The 19,632-nt window shown below is 34.9% G+C and overlaps 2 protein-coding genes across 2 annotated transcripts; both read right to left on the reverse strand.

The window, feature by feature from the left end:
* Positions 1 to 472: 472 nt before the first annotated feature.
* On the reverse strand, positions 473 to 9,585 carry LOC131962864 (cytochrome P450 20A1). The gene is made up of 13 exons (XM_059327956.1): positions 9,296 to 9,585; positions 7,987 to 8,036; positions 7,716 to 7,882; positions 6,872 to 7,017; positions 6,601 to 6,768; positions 5,388 to 5,466; positions 3,227 to 3,339; positions 3,058 to 3,112; positions 2,197 to 2,317; positions 1,894 to 2,005; positions 1,651 to 1,715; positions 1,029 to 1,118; positions 473 to 822 (listed from the first exon to the last, which is right to left on the reverse strand). The coding sequence occupies exons 1-13, from the start codon at positions 9,365 to 9,367 to the stop codon at positions 666 to 668; spliced, it is 1,395 nt and encodes a 464-aa protein (XP_059183939.1). The 5' UTR covers positions 9,368 to 9,585; the 3' UTR covers positions 473 to 665.
* Positions 9,586 to 10,147: 562 nt separating this feature from the next.
* Positions 10,148 to 19,017, reverse strand: tmem237b (transmembrane protein 237b). Its single transcript, XM_059328044.1, has 14 exons — positions 18,777 to 19,017; positions 18,499 to 18,534; positions 15,402 to 15,433; positions 15,275 to 15,288; positions 15,094 to 15,165; positions 14,037 to 14,165; positions 13,808 to 13,901; positions 13,082 to 13,239; positions 12,429 to 12,558; positions 12,146 to 12,337; positions 10,707 to 10,780; positions 10,524 to 10,611; positions 10,313 to 10,437; positions 10,148 to 10,226 (listed from the first exon to the last, which is right to left on the reverse strand). The coding sequence occupies exons 1-14, from the start codon at positions 18,795 to 18,797 to the stop codon at positions 10,162 to 10,164; spliced, it is 1,230 nt and encodes a 409-aa protein (XP_059184027.1). The 5' UTR covers positions 18,798 to 19,017; the 3' UTR covers positions 10,148 to 10,161.
* Positions 19,018 to 19,632: the final 615 nt, after the last annotated feature.

The following is a 19,632-nucleotide window of genomic DNA, read 5'->3' on the forward strand; positions in this document are numbered from 1 at the left end:
TGCTGATTCCATGGAGTTGTAGGACTTTTATATTTTATACATTGCAGTGCAATTCAAGGCCACAGTGAGTAAAATGTAAAAAGAGCAAAACATGCCCTGAAGCAGCATGGGGTTCGGAAGGTTAAAACAGAAAGTTTAAAGCATTTAAGACTCCCTATTGGCAAAAATTCCATTAATGTTATGTTGTTTGCAAAATAAGTTTAGTGTCGTCATATCTTTACAGTTTACAGTTCAGAGATATGTTATGGAAGCCCTTTTCCATCAATCTGAGGGGAAAATATCTTGTAAGTGATTATAAGAAACTTAGTATCCTAAAATAATAACTGAATTAAGCGTATATTTACAAGAAACAATACATTTATCACTTTGGACATATTGTTTTTGCAGTCAAAAAGCAACATTAGTTTTATTTACATTCAGACAGCGTCCCAACCTTTTGGGAATCGGTGTTGCATGACAAATAAGTCCCAAGTTAGGAAAGGAATGATACAAATTATGAGTTTATTTCAAAAAGTGCCATCTTCCATAATTTTGTGTACAAAGACAGGAGATACCATTAGAAATAATGTTTCTCTGGTAGACTGGATCCTCAACATTCAAGAAATACTTAGTTGGTAATTCCCTTAATCAAGATGTTAAAATTCTCCATTCAGGGTTTTTAAAGATTAGTTCTGGCTTCTTCTGCTGAAGGTGATCCAGGTTTCATCTTTAGGTGTGGATACCAGCTCAGACCGGACCTCCATGACCTGACCTTTCAACTGGTGAAGCTTCAGCTGGCGCACCAGCGTGCTGAGCAGGACTGTAGCTACAGTGTAGGCAAACCTGTCAGAGAGACAAAGAAAGTCAATTAATCAAACTCTTGCCCAAAAAAATGGAACATTCAAAATCAAATTAGCTTATTTTTACAGCTCCAGGAAAACTCGGAGTGTCTACAGTGGATGTAAATGGTCGCACTGCAGGTCAAGATCTACAATTTTTTCCACAGAATCTTGTTTTTGATGATAATGTGCTCTAATGTTCATCTTTACCTGAGTTCTGGGCACGTTTGACTCCCTGAGAATCCGAGCAGACAGAAGCTCTTCCTGACCGATTCCTCCTCAAATCGATCTGGGTCAAACCTGAGAGACGTCACAGTCATTACTGATCAGAAAGTTAATATTTTAAACCTTGTAGACAAGACACACATCTGTAAAACATGAGTGAATAATTGGCCAGGTTTACATTCAAATGTTTCACAAATTTTAACAGAATTTTCCAGCTGTGGAAATAAGACTTGTGTGTCCAATTTCACAATGATTATTATTGGATATTTTATTCTTAATTTTTTGTATTATTATAGTTGTTTAATTTAATTTGCCTCAGTGCAGCCCTCTGGATTTTATTGTTTTTATATTAATATTTATCTATATTTATAGATAATTTATTCTATTCAATATCTGCATTACTAACAGCCTGCTTTTATTTGTCTAAGTCTGGAAATGTTGGTTCAAACCATGTGAAGCACTTATAATTAATGTTTATTATTATCATGTATAAAACCGACACAGACACTTTTTCTGTCAGACCTTGGTTTCTGAATTTTAACGTTCAGCCTTATGATAAACAAATAATTTACAGTAATTTTGAAATTAATAAATGTCAAAAGTCAACCTGTATGGGGTGCTCCAGGTGTCAGAATCTTGCAGGACCACTCCCAGAGCGTAGATGACCAAAGACTGAAATAAAGCAAAAACAAAACTTCACCACAGTGGCATTTATTTTTTACAAAACCTGTATAGTTTTAATCACCAACATAATTATTGTTTCTCTACAATCTGGCTGTTCATATAATTTCATGCTGAGAGAATGAGAAATAAGCAGACAGAGAGCCACGGACAGCAGGAAACCAGATACCTCTTTGGGGATGACATGTTGATCGACTTTGCCCTCCACTTCCTGAAGCCGAGCCGCGACGGGGGTCAGCTTGGCAGTCCTCACCGTCTCGTTGAGGACCTGCTGGCAGTATCTTTCCAAGGACAGAAAGAGACAGAAATGTGTTAAGATCAAGGTTAGTGAACACACTAACCATGTCCGGATGTGAGTAAATGTGAAGGACAAAATATCAACATTACCAAAGCCAATGCAGGTGTGTTTTCTGAGGAAGAAACTCACATTTTACATTAGGATTAGATGTAAAGTCAGGTCAGAAGATCTTACCTGAGCTGAGGAATCTTGTCCAATGAAATGGGGTCCGAACCTAAAACTTCCTCCAGTTCCTGGTACAGTTTTTCCTGAACTTCCTCTGAGGTGGACAGGAAGTGAAGAGCCCAGATACACACTGCAGGAACAAAACATTTCACATTTACGCTTCAGGGATTCACATAAAAAAGAGCTTTTCTTTCTTAATTATTCTTTGTTAATTCTATATTGATTTATTACTATAACTATTATTATTATTATTATAACTTTATTATACATTTATTTCTGTATTTCATAACTTTATTTTTATTTTATTTAATACTGAATATTTTAATTTATTTTATTTCTGTTTTTCATCTCTTTATTATTCCAGTTATTACTCAATATTTTAATTAATTTCTACTATATTAATTTATTTCTGTATTTCATCTCTTTATACTTATTCCATTTATTATTTAATATTTTAATTAATTAATTTCAGTTTTCAACTTCAGTTATTTCTATTTTTCATCTTTATCTTTCATCTTTATTTTTATAACATTTAGTTGTGTATTTATCATTATTTATGTAATTTAACTAATTTATTTATCATAAGTAAGTATTTTTAAGTTAATAATTATTGCTATTTCTAGAGAAACTGAACTGCTGATTCATGTCTGCCCTGAAAATTTTGATTAAAAAAACTGAGAGGAAAAATATTCTCAATTGTCCTTTTTCGGCCTCCAGACTGCAGAAAAGGTTTCTCTCTTTTTAACCATAAACTGAAAACAATGTGATGTTTTTTTTCGGTAGTATGTCATTTTTAATTGCATCCCTAAATCATTTATCATTTAATAGACAGCGGTGTGATCTGCAGCTGTTTTGGTGGTGGTCGCTTACAGTTGGCAGTGATGACACATCCGGCTAAAGTGAAAACCATACAGTCCTCCTTGATCTGAAACAAACAGAAAAAAAGAATAATTTCAGTGCTATCTCTGGGAACCATAACACTCTTTCAGATGCCTTTTGGGGCTTTTAAACTTGAACCGGTGACTTCATCAGTATTCACCTGTCGTTCTGTGAGGCTGGACTGATGCAGAGCGTCCACAAACGCCGTCTGCTTCCTCTGGGCTTTTCTTTCCTTCGCCACTGACAACAGCTTGGTCTCCATGTCTGACAGAGCTGAACACCCCGGGAGAAGAAAAAAAACATGAAGTTACTTTTTCACATTTGTGGCATGAACATACACTCGTGCAGAGTTAAAAAATACTGCATTTCAAGCGTCTGTCTCTTTTTCCAGCCCTTCAGAGAGAATTTAAAATTAACTCTAGAAAGTGCTAACAACTTTCCATGGCAGATAAATCAATACAAGTCCCCCCAAACAGTGGCTGATCACTGATTAAGGTGATAGTACTGAATTAGTTGTGTTGGTTGGTTATGCACGGTCTTTATCTGCTCTCACACTCTGTTTCGAGCTGACTGTCAAGCTGCTCAACACACACGCAGATCATGTCTGAGCCTCTGCAAACTATCCCTCCTGTTTCTCCACAGCACAACAACAGCAGAAGCCCAACGCTGCTCCCGCATGTCAACACACAGCAGGTGCCAGAGACTGAAACAAGAACTGGACTCCAGGAGAATGACAGAAGGTCGTTTCAATAAATCTCAGCATATATCACGCCAGTTTTCTGTTGAACCTCTGAACCCAACAACCTGCCGCCAGGTTAGAAAGGGATGTTTTTATTGAATAAATAAATATATTTTAAAAGCCAAAATATGCCTGAACGCACTGCTTTCTTATTTTTATTTTATTAAGTAATTATTTATTTTTTGATTATATTATATTGTATATAAATGTATGTTATATATATTATATATTTTTTCTTGATATGTATCTGGGTTATGAGACTTTGCTGTTCCCCTCTGGCTCGGGCCTCCTGGACTCAATCTCTGGCCCTTTTCATTTCATATGAGTGGACAATTGGGGACATTTTGTTGGACCGACATGTTTTTGTGCACATTTTCTTTTTACGTTAATGATTAAGTGGTGGCTGGCTGTCTGTTGCTTCTGTTTTGTTTTATCTGTGTGTTTACTTTTATTTTATTATTTTTTTTCTCTGTTCGGTTTTTTTCTATGTTTCTTGTACTGTATGTGTCTGTATATATATATATGTGCCAAAACTTTGCATAAATAAAATTTACAAAAAAAAAAAAGCCAAAATATACCATTTATTATCCCATTATTATTGCCGCTATTGTTGGAATATTTCATTTCTGACAGTCCATCAAGAAAAATAACCAAATCTAAGCCTTAAACAGTGGTGTTTCATTGAAATCACTTTTTTAATGATATCATTTACATTTTTCCAAAAACGAAACTGTTTGCGCTCATTAGATCCTATAAAAAAACAAAAAATAATTATTAAATTAATATAAATATATAAAAATATGCATAGCTTCTTGTTTAATGATTTATGACATTAATAATAAAATAATACTCTTTTGCACACACTCTACTTCTAGCCACGATTGTGCTACTTCAGAAAAGGTGCAGAACTTATATATTGCTGTGAATAATGAGGCCACAGGAGTAAAAGCATGCCCTGAAACTAGGGGTGGGCGATATGGCCCTAAAAGAATATCACGATACTTCAGGCTATTTTTGCGATATAAGATATAAGATATTCTTGACGATATTAGGAAATACTTAAAAAGATATAGAAAATATGTTTTTTTTAGTCTGTATAAATAAATAAAAATCTAAAATGTAGTATGAAGTGCAAATCGCAACAGTTGCCAAATGCAAAAAAAATTACTCTTGACTCTTGAGTATGAGCAAATAATAAAAATAACTATTTAGGGGTTTCGGGGGCATACTTTAATGGAATTATGTAAAGGGGAATAATGGTTCTTGTATGTTTTATTTAAGGCATCTTATTTTGACAGTCTTCTTGTAAATATTGGTGGTGGATTCTCTTAATACACTGTGCTCTTATTTTGAAAGCTGCATGTGTTTAGCGACAGGGAGTAAGTAGCTTTTTGTGATTAAAATAACTTTAACCACTACATCTAGAAGTAAGATCGTTGCCAATATCATGATATGCATTTTTTTAACCATAAAAAAATATACCGATATTATTGTGAACGATACGATATGGCACACCCCTACTTGAAACTACTTGTTGGGGTTCTGAGGGTTAAAGCTTAGAAAAGTCATGAACCTCACTCACCCTTCTCATAGTGTCCCTTCCTGCTGGAGCTCTTCTCCAGGGAGCCGTCCAAGTAGCCTTTCCCAATAACCGACCAGATCTGGTGGGTTAGAAGAAGAGAAAAACAAAATCATGTACCCATTTCAGCTTAACTTTAACAGGCCAAATCATTGGGTTTTTTTAGGGGACTTCTTAAGTCCATGGAACTGAAATGAAACCAAAATATGTTGCTATATAGTGGAAGCTTCAAATAATGACCAAAACGGTTGTCTTTCAAACAGAACATTTTCGCTCTCAAATATGCTGCTTTTAACAAAGCGTTTTGACAAAACGGAGCCTTGTGCCTGAAGTCTTTCAGTCATATCGTAATTTTTTTTGCGAACAACAAGCTCTCAGATTACTTTCTGCTCTTCAAAATAAAAGTATTCATGTTAACACAATGCTTATTAATACTAAATTACCAATAGCAGGTAATACTTCCTCATATATTTTCATGTAAATCTTGTAAATAGCATCTTCTTGAAGCTATTTTAACCTAAAAAAATAAATGATATAATTAACTTACTCAAACTAAACAATTCACAACATATACACTACTGGTCAAAAGTTTTAGAACACACCAACTTTTCCAGAATTTAATTGAAAATGATGCAGTTTAATGTCTCAGTGTACTCTGAAATTAATGCACATTTGCAACATTTAAAATTCTTTATTGCGCATGATAGTGTTTTGAAAGTAAAAAAAAGATTCAAAATCACATTTTATGTTGGACTAAAGGACTAAAAATGACACAAAATGACCAAAAAAAGACACAAAATGACAAAAAAGACACCTAAAGACACAAAATGACAAAAAAAGACACAAAATGACTTAAAAAGACATGAAAATAATTTAAAAATGGACAAAATAGCCCAAGACTCCATAGAGTTAAGTTGTTAAACCCATTTCTTGTTCCCTGAAAAAAGGCCTACTAATTCTGAAATGTACATTATTTTTTAGTTTTTGTTAACCTTACCTTTTTTTATTTACCTCTGGCAGTGCACCACTTACCTTCGTACCCTTTCAAGCTGTTCATTTGACTTGAACTGCTTGAATTTCAATAAAAAACTGGAAAAATTGGGGTGTTCTAAAACTTTTGACCGGTAGTGTATAAAGAGACATCGATAGAAGATGCAAAAGTCCACATTTGCCACAGACAGGAGCAGAGACATGTCCGTCTGTCTGAAGGTCTCACCGCGTCGTGATTCTTGCAGAAGGACAGAACCTCCGCGTCGTCCCTGAAGCTCTCGCCCAGAGCCAGCTGGGTGACGGTCTTCATGGCCAGACCCAGCAGGTGGGCACACAGAGGGGTGTGCTGAGCCTCCGGGAATGACTTCCACTTTCCCACCAGTTCCTCCACCAGCTGCGTCAAAAGATATTTGGACGTTTTTGTGGTTTTGCTTAATTTCAGTGAGTTTTGTTTTGAGGTAGTAAAATATACTTTTTTAGTGATAAGTGATACAAACCTTGAGCACAATAGGGAAGTTGTTCTTCAGCGTGCTGTTGATGGCGCTCTCATACACCTTTTTCCTGATCACGGTCTCTGCTGCCCCACCGCCCATTCCTGACTGGTAACCTAGCAACGACTTCAGCATCGTCTCAAAGGAGTCAGCTGAGGAAAATAAGAAAACAAAAAGAACAAAAGCAATGAACAGAGAGAATGGGTTTTTTTCTCATTAGACAGATATGCTATCCCAGGTTGGAAAATATTACCTTTGAGTGTATTGGAAAGGTTATTACAGGTATACTTTTATTTTTTGTGCTTAATTTCAATTTTTTTTTAATGTATACTACTTTATAAAATAGATGTCATTAAGTTGAACTTATATAAATTGTGCTAAGTCAAAGTGATATTTCAGTGTATTTATAAGTTTTATTTTTTATTCTTAAACTGTATTTCGCCATGTTTTGATACTAAATTACAAACATTTATTGTGGTAATTCATTGTAGATTAAAAAAAATATATAACTATTTTAAGTCCATTGTAATACACAGTCTGCTTTAATTATACTACATTATAAGTTTACTGAAGTATAGTAACAAAAAGTCCAATTTATTCTAATTTCATCTTAAGATGTATTTCACTGTAGTTTTAAAAACTATATTAAATTACAAATACTTACAGTGGTCATTTAGTGTAGATTTAAAAAAATGTTTTTTGCAATAGGAACGAGAGGTTGCTTTATTTTGACTTTATACTTGCAAAATGTGCAATTAAAAATATGTTTATTTAAAGTTTTATTTCAGTGTACGTTTGGAAAGAGAGGCCTTTGTAAAGACTCAAGCATGAAAAACAATGGTCCACGTACTGCTGTGGTTGGGGTTGATGTGTTGCTGTAGCTGCTGCACGGAGCCCAGGCTGACCACCGGTCGCCCGCCAAACCAGAACGATGCCACAGACCCAAACTCCTGATGAAGACTGACGAGGAACTCATGCAGACTGCCTCTGCTGACGATGTCCTGCAGGTTCCCATCCCTGACACAGCACACAGCAGTAATGTAGTTAGGCATTTCATTCATTAAACTAGTCAAATGACTTTAAACACTGTGCAAAAACAGGACATAAAGACAATAACTTACTTCTCATCTGTAGGATTTAGACCTGGGATGCCAGAGGCCCTTCTGGATGACTGAAAACATGATTATAAATCACTCTCAAAATACAATATGCCACAATGATCTTCTTCTTATATCAAATATTTCATATTATAAATTGTCCAGGATGATCTTGACTTTGTGGAGTTTTACTGTAGAGTTTTAGAGAAATTTAAAGGGAAAGTCGGCTCTAAATGCACTAAACTGAAATCACTTATTTTTAAAAAATATATTTAAACAACACTTCTTTGGCTAAAATTGTAATGTGATTGTTTTTTAAGGTCTTCTGGTAAAATCGGCATGCAAATCACTAACTACAAAGCAACCTTTTTTTAAATATCGTCATACTGATAAAATAATCGCCTGAGTCATTTTTTTGTCAAAATTGTTTTTGGCCTAAATCATGTCCTCATGACACCGGCCACCTATGGTAAAATCACCTACATCCTCAGTTGATCAGATCATGTGATTTTACCCCTTTAAGATAATGGCCTATGTCAAGTGTGTGACTTAAGCAGATTTATTATGCCTAAATCAAAATAAAATGTGACTTAGGCAATTTTTTGAACATGCCTTTGTGACTTAAGCAAGATATGGGAACACTTTATTTTGAAGGTGTCTACATGAGAGTGACATGAGCGTGTCATAAACATGACATGGGATGTGTCATGGACATTAATGACACTTTGACATTGACATTTTAACATTAATGCTCATGATACTTGTCATGTCATGTTTCTGATAGGCTTGTGTGACTCTTATGTAGACACCTTCAAAATAAAGTGCTACCATATCTTGCTTAAGTCACAAAGGCGTGTTCAAAAATTGCCTAGGTCATTTACTATTACTATATTTAAGTTACATAATTTACACACAGTGTTATTACTATGCCAATAGCCATCCTTTGTTACATCCTTTTTGATTGAAATTATCAATAAATGTCATATGTTACACTTTTGGTGAAGTTTTTTGTGTTTCCCCTAAAACTTGAAAAATGGGTTAGGCGATTATTTTAACAGGGTGACGATATTTAACTTTAATAGCTAGTTAAGTACACAGATAACGTCGCTCGTTACCATAGATACCGCCCACTGCGCTTTCTTAAAGTTATATTTCTTTAGAAAAGTGTTGTAAAAATTCTTTAAATATCTCGAATACAGTTATACGAGATGTTTTCGCATTCCGGTGAGTAAATTAACTTTAATTGACAATCTTTTCAAGGGATATTGGCGTCACTATGTAACGGACAGCTAAGTAGCTAGCTTGGAGCTAACTACAAACTTGTATGACTTACCGGGTACAAATAGAGAACAGCGCCGACCAAAATGATGACAAAAGTGACAGCGAAGATGGCAAAGTCCAGCATGACTTCACGCTTTTAATAACACGAGCTTTACGAACTTTTCCTCATGAATATCTGCAGATGTCCACCCAAACTGACAGCCGTTTCCACGTCAACAGAAACTGAACGGGCAGCATTGACACTGTGTTCGACCACACGGTCTGGATAGCAGGCAGAGCAAACTAATGGAGCTAAGATGGAATCGATGGGTAAACTAGATTATTTATATACAGTCTATGGCTGGATTCTTCAAGCAATAGCCTTAAAAATGCAAAAAAAAAAATAAAACATGAAAAAGCTCCTATCTTTTATTTTTTCCTCAAAAGTAATGAGGCCCTAATTATGTGCAGATTTAGAAATCACAAAATGTATTGATGGAATAACCAAATCACAGGAAGGTGAAATATATTATATATATTATTATAATAAAATATTCTATTGGTAGAGATCCTCCAGAAAAATATCACAACATAATCAATTTAATAAATTTGTAAATTAAAATTAGAATGATGACAATAAATGATTATACCCCCCAATATTGTGAATCATATGATAATTGCAAAATTGCTCAAAATAGGAATCTGATATTTTTTTCCAAATGATGCATCCCTAACCTTTTGTATCGAAGGATTTTATGGATAGGCAGTACATTTCTTTATGTAACAAAGAGGCATTGTTGGATTTGTTAGATAAACATTTATAAAGATAAGAAGCACATTTACATTCCACAAATACAAAAATAATCTCCAAAACATTCAGAAATCCCTGCCAAAATAGAGATAAAAAAATATGTGCAAAATGAGTAGTATTTTTGTTTTTCAGGCGGTCATTTCTGACTTGTCCTCTGGCTTCAGAGGCTCAATCACCATCTCATTCAGATACTCTGAAGAAAAAGGAGAGCATAATACATTTTAGTTTCTTTTTAAAAAGCTGGATTAGCAATATTTAACACAGATGATTCTCTCTTACTCTCTGTATGATCATCTTTTTCTGATTGGGTGGAGATGAGGAACCAGGCCACCCCCACCAGCAGAGCCACCACCAGGTTGACTGTCGCCCATGGGTGGAGAATCTGGTGTTCCATTCCTGGGGGCCTGGAGAAGAAATGAGGAAGTGTCATGTCTCATATCCAGGCTTCACAGTTACATAGAAACATATTAAAGGGTTCCAATAAGCTCACCATAGTGTTGTGTTGAAGGTTGGGTACAAGTTGATTCTGTCGCTGGTCATCTGCTGGCTCAGATTGAGGACCAATGCTGAGAAATACACTGGAACAAACCAGGAGAAATAAAATAAGTGTGAGGAAAAGCTTTTTAAAAAGTGTCTGAAGTTAACATGGTGATAATGAATAGTGTGGACTCACAGAACGAGGCCACAGCGAGGGGGTTCAGCCTCTTGAAGTCATGCAGAGCATCAGTGCCTTCGGCCAGGTTCACTCTGAGAAAACAACAATTCATCTTTTTATTCCTCTAAATAATTTACACACAATTAGATTTTTACCAAACAGCTGCACTGTGAGTAAAGGGAGGATTTATGCAAGTGTGTATTCCACTTTTACAAAGTTTGAGGGCTTTAAAATGAGGCAGAGATATCCTAGTTTGACTCCCTCGAAGGAGCTCCAGTGCATTTGGAAAGTATTCACTTTTTTCACATTTTGTTATGTTGCAGCCTTATGCCAAAATGGTTTAAATTAATTTCCCGCTCAAGAAACAGAATTTTAGAAATGTTTGCTAATTTATTAAAAAGAAACACAAAACATAACAAAATGTATTTAGTTCTTTTGTAATGTCGTTATTCTTTTCTCATATAAATATATTAATTTCAGAAAAAGATTGGCCTATTTTATTTCATAGGCTATTTTTATTGAGGATATTTTTTATTTAAATGAGCACTTTATGGAGCTTTGTATCTTCTATCTATTGAGCTTTTTCTTTAAAAAGGTACTCCTGTTGTTATACAGCAGGGGTGTCAAACTCTGGCCCGCAGGCCAAATTTGGCCCGCAGTGTAATTTTATTTGGCCCGCGAGGCAATACCAAATTATTATATTATTATTGTACTATAAAAGCTGACCCGCCGGTATTATACGACGCATTTACAGATAATACTACAAATCCCACAATGCCCTGCTGTTGTTTTGGCGCGTCAATCAGGACAGGACCCAGAAACGCGCTCCTCAGAGACAGTCGTCATAGCAACCTCAAGCTAGAGCTGTCTCCGAGCTACCCCTTCCCAAAAATGGCGAAAAGAAAGGCAGAATTTATTAACCTCTTGAAAAAGTTTATTTTGATATTTAAATCAGAAGGATGCAAATAGAAAAGAGGCATACGATTTTTATTTATTTTTCATTTAATAAATGAATGACATTGGTGTGTTTTTTATTTGAAATTTGATTTTGCATGTCTGCACTATTTAGTTATATATTGTATGTTTATAAGCGTTGCTGGTTCCATATTTAATGTTAAAGCAAAACATGTTTGGTATATATTAAGAGGTTTATTTGTTCAATGTTGGCCCGCGATTTTATTCAAGTTTTAAATTTTGGCCCATTGAGTATTTGAGTTTGACACCCCTGTTATACAGTATTTATGTTGACTTAAATAAACGGTTAATGGTCAATAAAACTACTTGTGACAGGTCATATTTGGCTTTGACTTTGACTGAACATTTGCTCTCACTTTGAGATAAAAATATCGGGATATATATCATATATCGCTATTCAGCCTAAATATATCGGGATATGACTTTTGGTCCATATCGCCCAGCCCTAGCCTGGTGGTTCTTTTAATACTTTTTAGTTTTACCTGTCGAAGGCGGCCACCGTGCTGATGGTGAGCAGCATGTTGAGCAGAGACTGTGAGGGGTAAGCCAGGCTGTTGTACTGCTCCAGCAGGTTGGACAGAGCGGTGAGGTGCTGCCCCGCTAACCCGTACACCAACACCACGTTCCACATGGCGTAGCCCGCCAGGAAGCCTTGAAAATACATACCCAACCTCCTGCACCACACACAGAGGACAGGAGACACATTTAGGGACTGGGAATTACACGCTGCAGCTTGTTTTGTTTTTTAAGACACTTTTCCACCACCTGAAGCCTATGTGCACGCTCATAGAAACGTCTTTGGTGGTCATGGTGTTCGTAATGTCGAAGTCCGACATGATGTCGGTCTGGTCGCTGGTCTTCCTCCAGTTGGAGCGCTCAGTAGGCTGGAAACGCCCTGGAAACAAACAACAAACAACAATTACAAACTTGTCCATTTGTTACCATATCTTGCTTAAGTCACAAAGGCGTGTTCAAAAATTGCCTAGGTCTTTTACTATTACTATATTTAAGTTACATAATTTACACACAGTGTTATTACTATGCCAATAGCCATCCTTTGTTACATCCTTTTTGATTGAAATGATCAATAAATGTCATATGTTACACTTTTGGTGAAGTTTTTTGTGTTTCCCGTAAAACTTGAAAAATGGGTTAGGCGATTATTTTAACAGGGTGACGATATTTAACTTTAATAGCTAATTAAGTACACAGATAACGGCGCTCGTTACCATAGATACCGCCCACTGCGCTTTCTTAAAGTTATATTTTTTTGAACCACGTCACTGACTGGTGTGTTGGATGCATGCCGAAATTAGAAAAGTGTTGTAACAATTCTTTAACCCTTTGATGCACAGCATATTGACACCCCTTATAATGCACAACATGGGTCTAAAATGACTTCTTCTGTGGTTACTCACTGCTCTTCTCCACAAACACTTTCCCCACCGGACGGCTGTGACCCTGCGGGGCCGTGAACAGGGACTGCTGGGGGATGGGAGGAGGCGTTCCCGTGACGATATCATCCTCCTCTACGTCCAACTCATCGGGAAGCTGTGATTCAACCACTTTGGACTTCCTGAAATTACAAGAATAAGACTTTTAGAGGAAATTGTAACACATACGATACATATATTTGTAAATGATTTTCATTTTTCCCTCTAAAATAAACACCAAATGTTTGACTTTTCTTTTTTTTTGCTTTGTTTTTAAAAATCAACAGTTGTCCATGAGACTTGGAGACACAGTAACCATGAATTTGCAGACACATGCAAAAACAGAAAATATAAATAAGCACTAAATAGCATATACAAGGCCAAAGTCAACTTAAAGCCCATTTTCAGCATTTTCACTTCTTCATAACATTAAATTGGATTTTATTTTGCTATAAAAAAGGTGATTCATGACAAATTAGAACAAAACAGTTTCATTTTCCCAAATGTTTCACCTGTATGTCACCCCAAATAGCCTAAATTTGAAGCTTTTTTAATTTTATTTTTTAATCTAAGCATTTTTTAAGAATTTTCAAGGATTTCCAGCACCTGATAGATCCCTGTTTAGAACTCAAACCAGGAGTTTGTGCATAAAATGAAAGCATGACATAGGACAAATTTGCAGTAAATATAATATGATTATTGTTTTCTTACTTTTTCTTTTTGGGTTTTTTGACCACTTCCTCTCCATCGGTGGTCTGATCTGCTGCATCTCCGTTCACCAGGTCGGCTTGGTCATCATCAAGATCTGAAATCATGAATTTGCACATCTGTAAAGATTTGCCACAGTGCAACTATGTTTAGTCTTTTTAGAGTGAAATTGTTTTCTTTTGATGGCCGGAAACCTAAATTTTGATTTAATGATGAAACTACAATTCGTTACCGATGGTAGCAGCTTTCTTCTTCTTCCTCCTCCTCTGAGGCGGTGCATCCGTCGTAGCTTCGGAGCTCAGCTGCTCTCCGATCTCAGACTCCCTGCGGCTGCCGTAGCCTCCCATTTCCATTCCGTGATCTGAACAAAAAGCAGCAGAAGGAAAAGAGTACAACTGAAATTACTTTCTTATTGTCGTACATGTTCTCGGCTTGAAGCTCACACTTTCTGTACAAGAAAGCTATAGTTTAATGTACTTTTTTTTATTTTCAAATGAGAAGACAGAAGGTTTTTCCGATGGAGAAGGATACATACACTACCGGTCAAAAGTTTTAGAACACCCCAATTTTTCCATTTTTTATTGAAATTCAAGCAGTTCAAGTGAAATGAACAGCTTGAAAGGGTACAAAGGTAAGTGGTGAACTGCCAGAGGTAAATAAAAAAAGGTAAGGTTAACCAAAACTGAAAGATAATGTACATTTCAGAATTATGCAAGTAGGCCTTTTTCAGGGAACAATAAATGGGTTAACAACTTAACTCTATGGAGTCTTGGGCTATTTTGTCCTTTTTTGAATTCTTTTCGTGTCTTTGTAAGTCATTTTGTGTCTTTTGGTGTCTTTTTTGTCATTTTGTGTCTTTTTTTGGTCATTTTGTGTCTTTTTTTAGTCCTTTAGTTCAACATAAAATGTGATTTTGAATCTTTTTTTTATTTTCAAAACACTATCATGCTCAATAAAGAATTTTAAATGTTGCAAATGTGCATTAATTTCAGAATAGACTGAGACATTAAACTGCATCATTTTCAATTAAATTCTGGAAAAGTTGGTGTGTTCTAAAACTTTTGACCAGTAGTGTATTTAAAAATAGTCTCAAAGGTGACAGCTTTTAACTGTTTGAAATCATAAACCCCTTGTTAAAATGCTGGGTTCATACAGCTTTTTAATCGTAACATTTTAGCACTTTTTTACTAATCCAAATATTTCCAGACTTTCATAACCTCTATCATCTAAATAGTGAAAATAAAATTCCCTTAAACCCTCAGCAATCATTATGTTAAAGCATTACGTACCGCTCATATCATCGACTCCATTCGTCTCCTTTCTCACCCTCTTCTTCTTATGTTTTGTCGCTGGTACTTCTCCTATAAAAGGTGATGAATAAATCTAATCAAATCAAGCGCTTCAGTAAGAATATGACATGCATTTCGCACATTTATTCCATTATTTCTATTTTTTTAAATCTTGGCTCACCAACTGTGTCTTGACTTCATGTTTCCACACATGCAACATAAGAGAAAAAAAAGAAGTTTGGTTGACATTCAGTCTAAATACTGTAGATAAAGCCTTCACACTACAGCAGAATAACTCGTTTACCTACCTCGGCATTGAAGGAAGTGATCGTTGTCCTCGCTTAAAAGGAAAAGAGAAAAGTTTTAATTTTTGTTTGTATATTTCAGTTTTACATGAACTCAAACCAAGAAATCTTATTGGAGTTTTTGTGATTTAACATCTATATTTACAATTTGATAATTAATTAATATTGAAGAAATGTATGACTCTTAATTTTTTTTCAAGGTCTTCAAAAAGTGTTTTGCAGGTAATGTTATACAAGCAATGTTATTGTCATTATTATGTATTTAAAAAATAATGAATCATAATATTTTTTGTGATTTTTTTATTTAATTATTAAATTTAGTTGTTTGTTTACTTACTATGTGTTTTAAAGATAAAATTGACTTTATTGATCTCGTTTAAGAGAAATTCCCTTCTTACAGCAGCAGGAAAAAAGCGAGGGGAAAAGTGCCTGAATAATGAATAAAAATGAAGCAAGAAACGAATAAAAATATAAATAAAATAGTTGAAAAACTAAACAAATAAAATGCAAATAAAAATTAAAAAGCTGTACATACAAAATACAAGATACAAAGAATACAAAAATATAAATAAAATAAAAATACAATGAAAAATAAAATAGCTGTATACACTATATACAAGACAAAAATACAAATAAAATAGCTGTATATACTATATAAAAGACAAAAATACAAATAACATAGCTGTATAAACATCTTCGTTTCAAGGCAATAAACTGTTCTTTTTGCTTTTTAACCGTTTCCAAGCCTGTTAAATTAATTGTTTCTCCTTCTGTTTCATTCAAATATAGAAAAAGTTCATTTAAATTAAGTCCTTTGCAAAATCTTACAAGTTGATTAAAACCTGTACAATTAACACCCGTAACAATGATCTGCCACTCAGCACTATAAAATTGGATTGAGAAGTTCCCATCAAACGCAGCGTAAACTCATTAACATATTACCTCTCCTCAGACACAATGAGCCCAGGTTCAAAGTTTCTTTCCAATTTCAGACAAACATTCTGTGAGCTATTTAGAAAATGTGTATTTATAGCAGATCAGACGAGTCAAGATAAAAGACCTTACCATCGTCTTACTCGCCATTCTCCACAAGAATCAAGTACGAGTGGAGAGCAGCGACACAAACTCCTCAGAATAAATCCTCGACTAAATCTGTGTTCACTCAGATGCCAGGTCTGAGGATTTCTGAGGTCAGGGGTCAGTGTGAGCGAGGGAAAGGTCCAGGAAGTGCGTCCGTCTGTGGTAACTGCTTTAATCTTTGTTACGATGCTTCCTTTAAACACCAACAGTGTATAATCTGCTTTATTTTCCCCATAGACCAAAAATATTGTAAAGTAAGTTATATTTCTTGATGTGAGATGATTTTGGTCAAATGACAACACTCTTAAGATGTTGCTTTATGTTCAAGGTTAGTAATTTTGAGTTTTAAAATGCCTAACTGGTTTCATCATTTAATGTAATGTTTATTAGTTCTAAGGGTTGCAGCAGTGTGTACATCTGCTTAGCTACAGTAATGGGCATATTTGAATAGTTAAAATAATCAAAAGGGGGACTTTTTTGCACACAATTCCATAAAATATGGTTTCATGTTTCAACATAATAAATAATAATAAATTGTTTGTTCAACCAACAAAACCCTTCAATTTTATTCCTTTAAGGATCAATGTATTCAATAATAATAATAATAAAGCTTTCTCCAAAAATATACATTTTAAGACAATAGCTGTATAAACTATATATGTGATAAAAACAAAACAAAAATAAAAAATTGAAAAAAGCATATAACCTCTCAGATATACTAACGTTATTACACACAAATTAGGAAATTATATGTTATGGGGTAGTTTTATATATTTTACTATATGTTATGTTTTGTTATTCACCATATATCCAGAGGCCGTTTTGAAGGACCCAACTCTGGCAATAGCTGGGCGGGTGTAATATCAACATTATAATTAACTAGAAAATTTCTAAAGAAATTTTGATTGTGTGCTTGCCTCTGGACCGTGACTCTTGCGGCTTATCAAAAGGGGCAGGGATTAAACAAACAGTTCATTAGTTATGAAAGGGGGCGTGGCTAATCAAAAAGGGTTAATTTATGAAACATTGTTATGTAGAACTGTTTAATAATGAACCATCATCATGCATGACAAGTTTGAGGCAGATTGGACAATGTATGGTAAAGTTATAAGGTCTCATGTTTTATGAAGAAATGCCATGTCTGTTGAGTTACAGTTAACTGTTTTCAGTTAAAATGTCTGTGTTGGAGGGGGGGGGGGGGCTTTGGTAGCTAAGCAACCAGGTGCCAGGTGGAGTCGACCAATCAGAGCAGAGCAATCAACTGAAATTAACTAACAGTTCTGCCACACTGAGCAGCCAGAGGTCGACAAACTGAAGATTCTGGCCTCAAACATAAAGCATTTTTGGCAAAACCATAATACCTATCATTGATCCGACTTCACTGTGAGCGTCCTGAGTTCTTCCTGAACGTCTACATATTTTTATTTTTAAGAAAAATGGAAAAATAGTTTTGTTAGAGCGATCTAAAAAAACAGTTGGATCTCATATTTTCTGAAATCTTCCTGCGTTTTTAATATGGGACTCAATGAGGCTGTTGGTGCATTTTGTTGGTGCATCTGTGCTTCCTCCGCCCAAACTATAACTCTGACAGCTTTACCAGAGGATTGTGAGTGAGAGGACAAATTTTCCTACGTTTCTATGTATAAATTATTTCTGTAGAGTGAAATTTGCGGCCTGGAGCGCAGTTTTCAAATTTATTTTTTGACAATTCCTTCTCTCCCTCTACACTCTGCGTGATGACATCATCACTCTAGACTCTCCATAGGGTTACATTGGGGGGATTTTTTGACGTGTTTTTGCCCAATAATTTGAAAACCGTTTGTCGAAAACCTTATAAAAGTCATAGCACACTTGAGAAACGGAAGAATAAAAATAATAAAAAATAAGCCCGGTGAATAGTAGTTAGTGTGCTTTTGCAAGCAAGCACACAAAATAATAATTAATTTATGATGAGCATGAGAAAATAGTTGTAATAATAGTTTCAGGCTAACGTTAATAATATCTGGATGTTGTTACTAACCTGTGGAAGAGGCGGGAGCTCGCGGGGTTTCATCCTCTATCATAGAAAAACATCAATTATTAGCAATATTTAACGTAACAACTCGTAAAAAGTAAATTAGTCTATTTCAGAACAATATAAAGCAAGTAGACGACATTTTAAGCGTTAGTTTACACAAAATAATAAGGCAGAAGAGGCGAACACTCAACACATTTAGAAATATTACATTTTTCGTCAAAATAACAGTAAAATCTAACGTTAGCGCTTAAGAGTAACCGTTATTTAGGAAAATACGTTACCTTTGAGCCTCCGGTATCCATAATATGCGATTTTTCCTAAAAATGTGCCTTTAAATACTCATCCAGTTAAATAATCTTTAGTTCACAAGTATATTTTAACGACTATATCCATTTAAAAGTGACTGAACTGCTTCTTTTCGTAATTATTTTACTGTGTTTACACTGTGAAAGCGGAGAACGGTGACCCGGAAACATTTGAGAGTTCGTCACAATACTTCCTGTAGCTTCAAAATAAAAGCTCCTATAAAAAGCAACAAAAAACAAAACATGAATAAACTGCAATGTGGTTTATTCATCTGTTGTGTTTCTTGGTAAATGGACGACTGAATGAATGAATAATTTACTATCAGAAGTGGTTTATTATTGTCACAAACAGGTACAAATATTAAAATATCATTGCTTCTCTTGCATTGTTGTGTATGATCACATTGTATTAATTAAATAAGGACACAAAATGTGATTTTTGTTCCATAATATGCTTTTTTTTTGTTAAAGGTATACCATGCAGAATTCTTTAAAAAATGAATTGATATTATTACATTTTTCTGTGTTTGGGACATTTCTGAGCACCATCCAAAATATCAGACACAATGCAAATATAGCAAGGTTAAACAAAAGTGAATCTAGGGTTCGCTTTCTCTTTTGTTGAGCCAAAGAGATGGGACCAATTTTGAATGCTGCATTTACAAAAAAATGGTTACTGCACAGTATGCCTCAAATGTTTAGTTAATCCGTTTGGCATGCAATGTCACATCTCAGGTTATTGCAATTCACAAAAGAAAAAAACACAAATTCAGAATGAAAAATAAAAAACAAGAAACCACTTTGCTTTCTAATATGTAAACATCACTTGGAA

This window comes from Centropristis striata, chromosome 24, assembly GCF_030273125.1.
Source record: "Centropristis striata isolate RG_2023a ecotype Rhode Island chromosome 24, C.striata_1.0, whole genome shotgun sequence".
In the NCBI taxonomy this organism is placed as follows: domain Eukaryota; kingdom Metazoa; phylum Chordata; class Actinopteri; order Perciformes; family Serranidae; genus Centropristis; species Centropristis striata.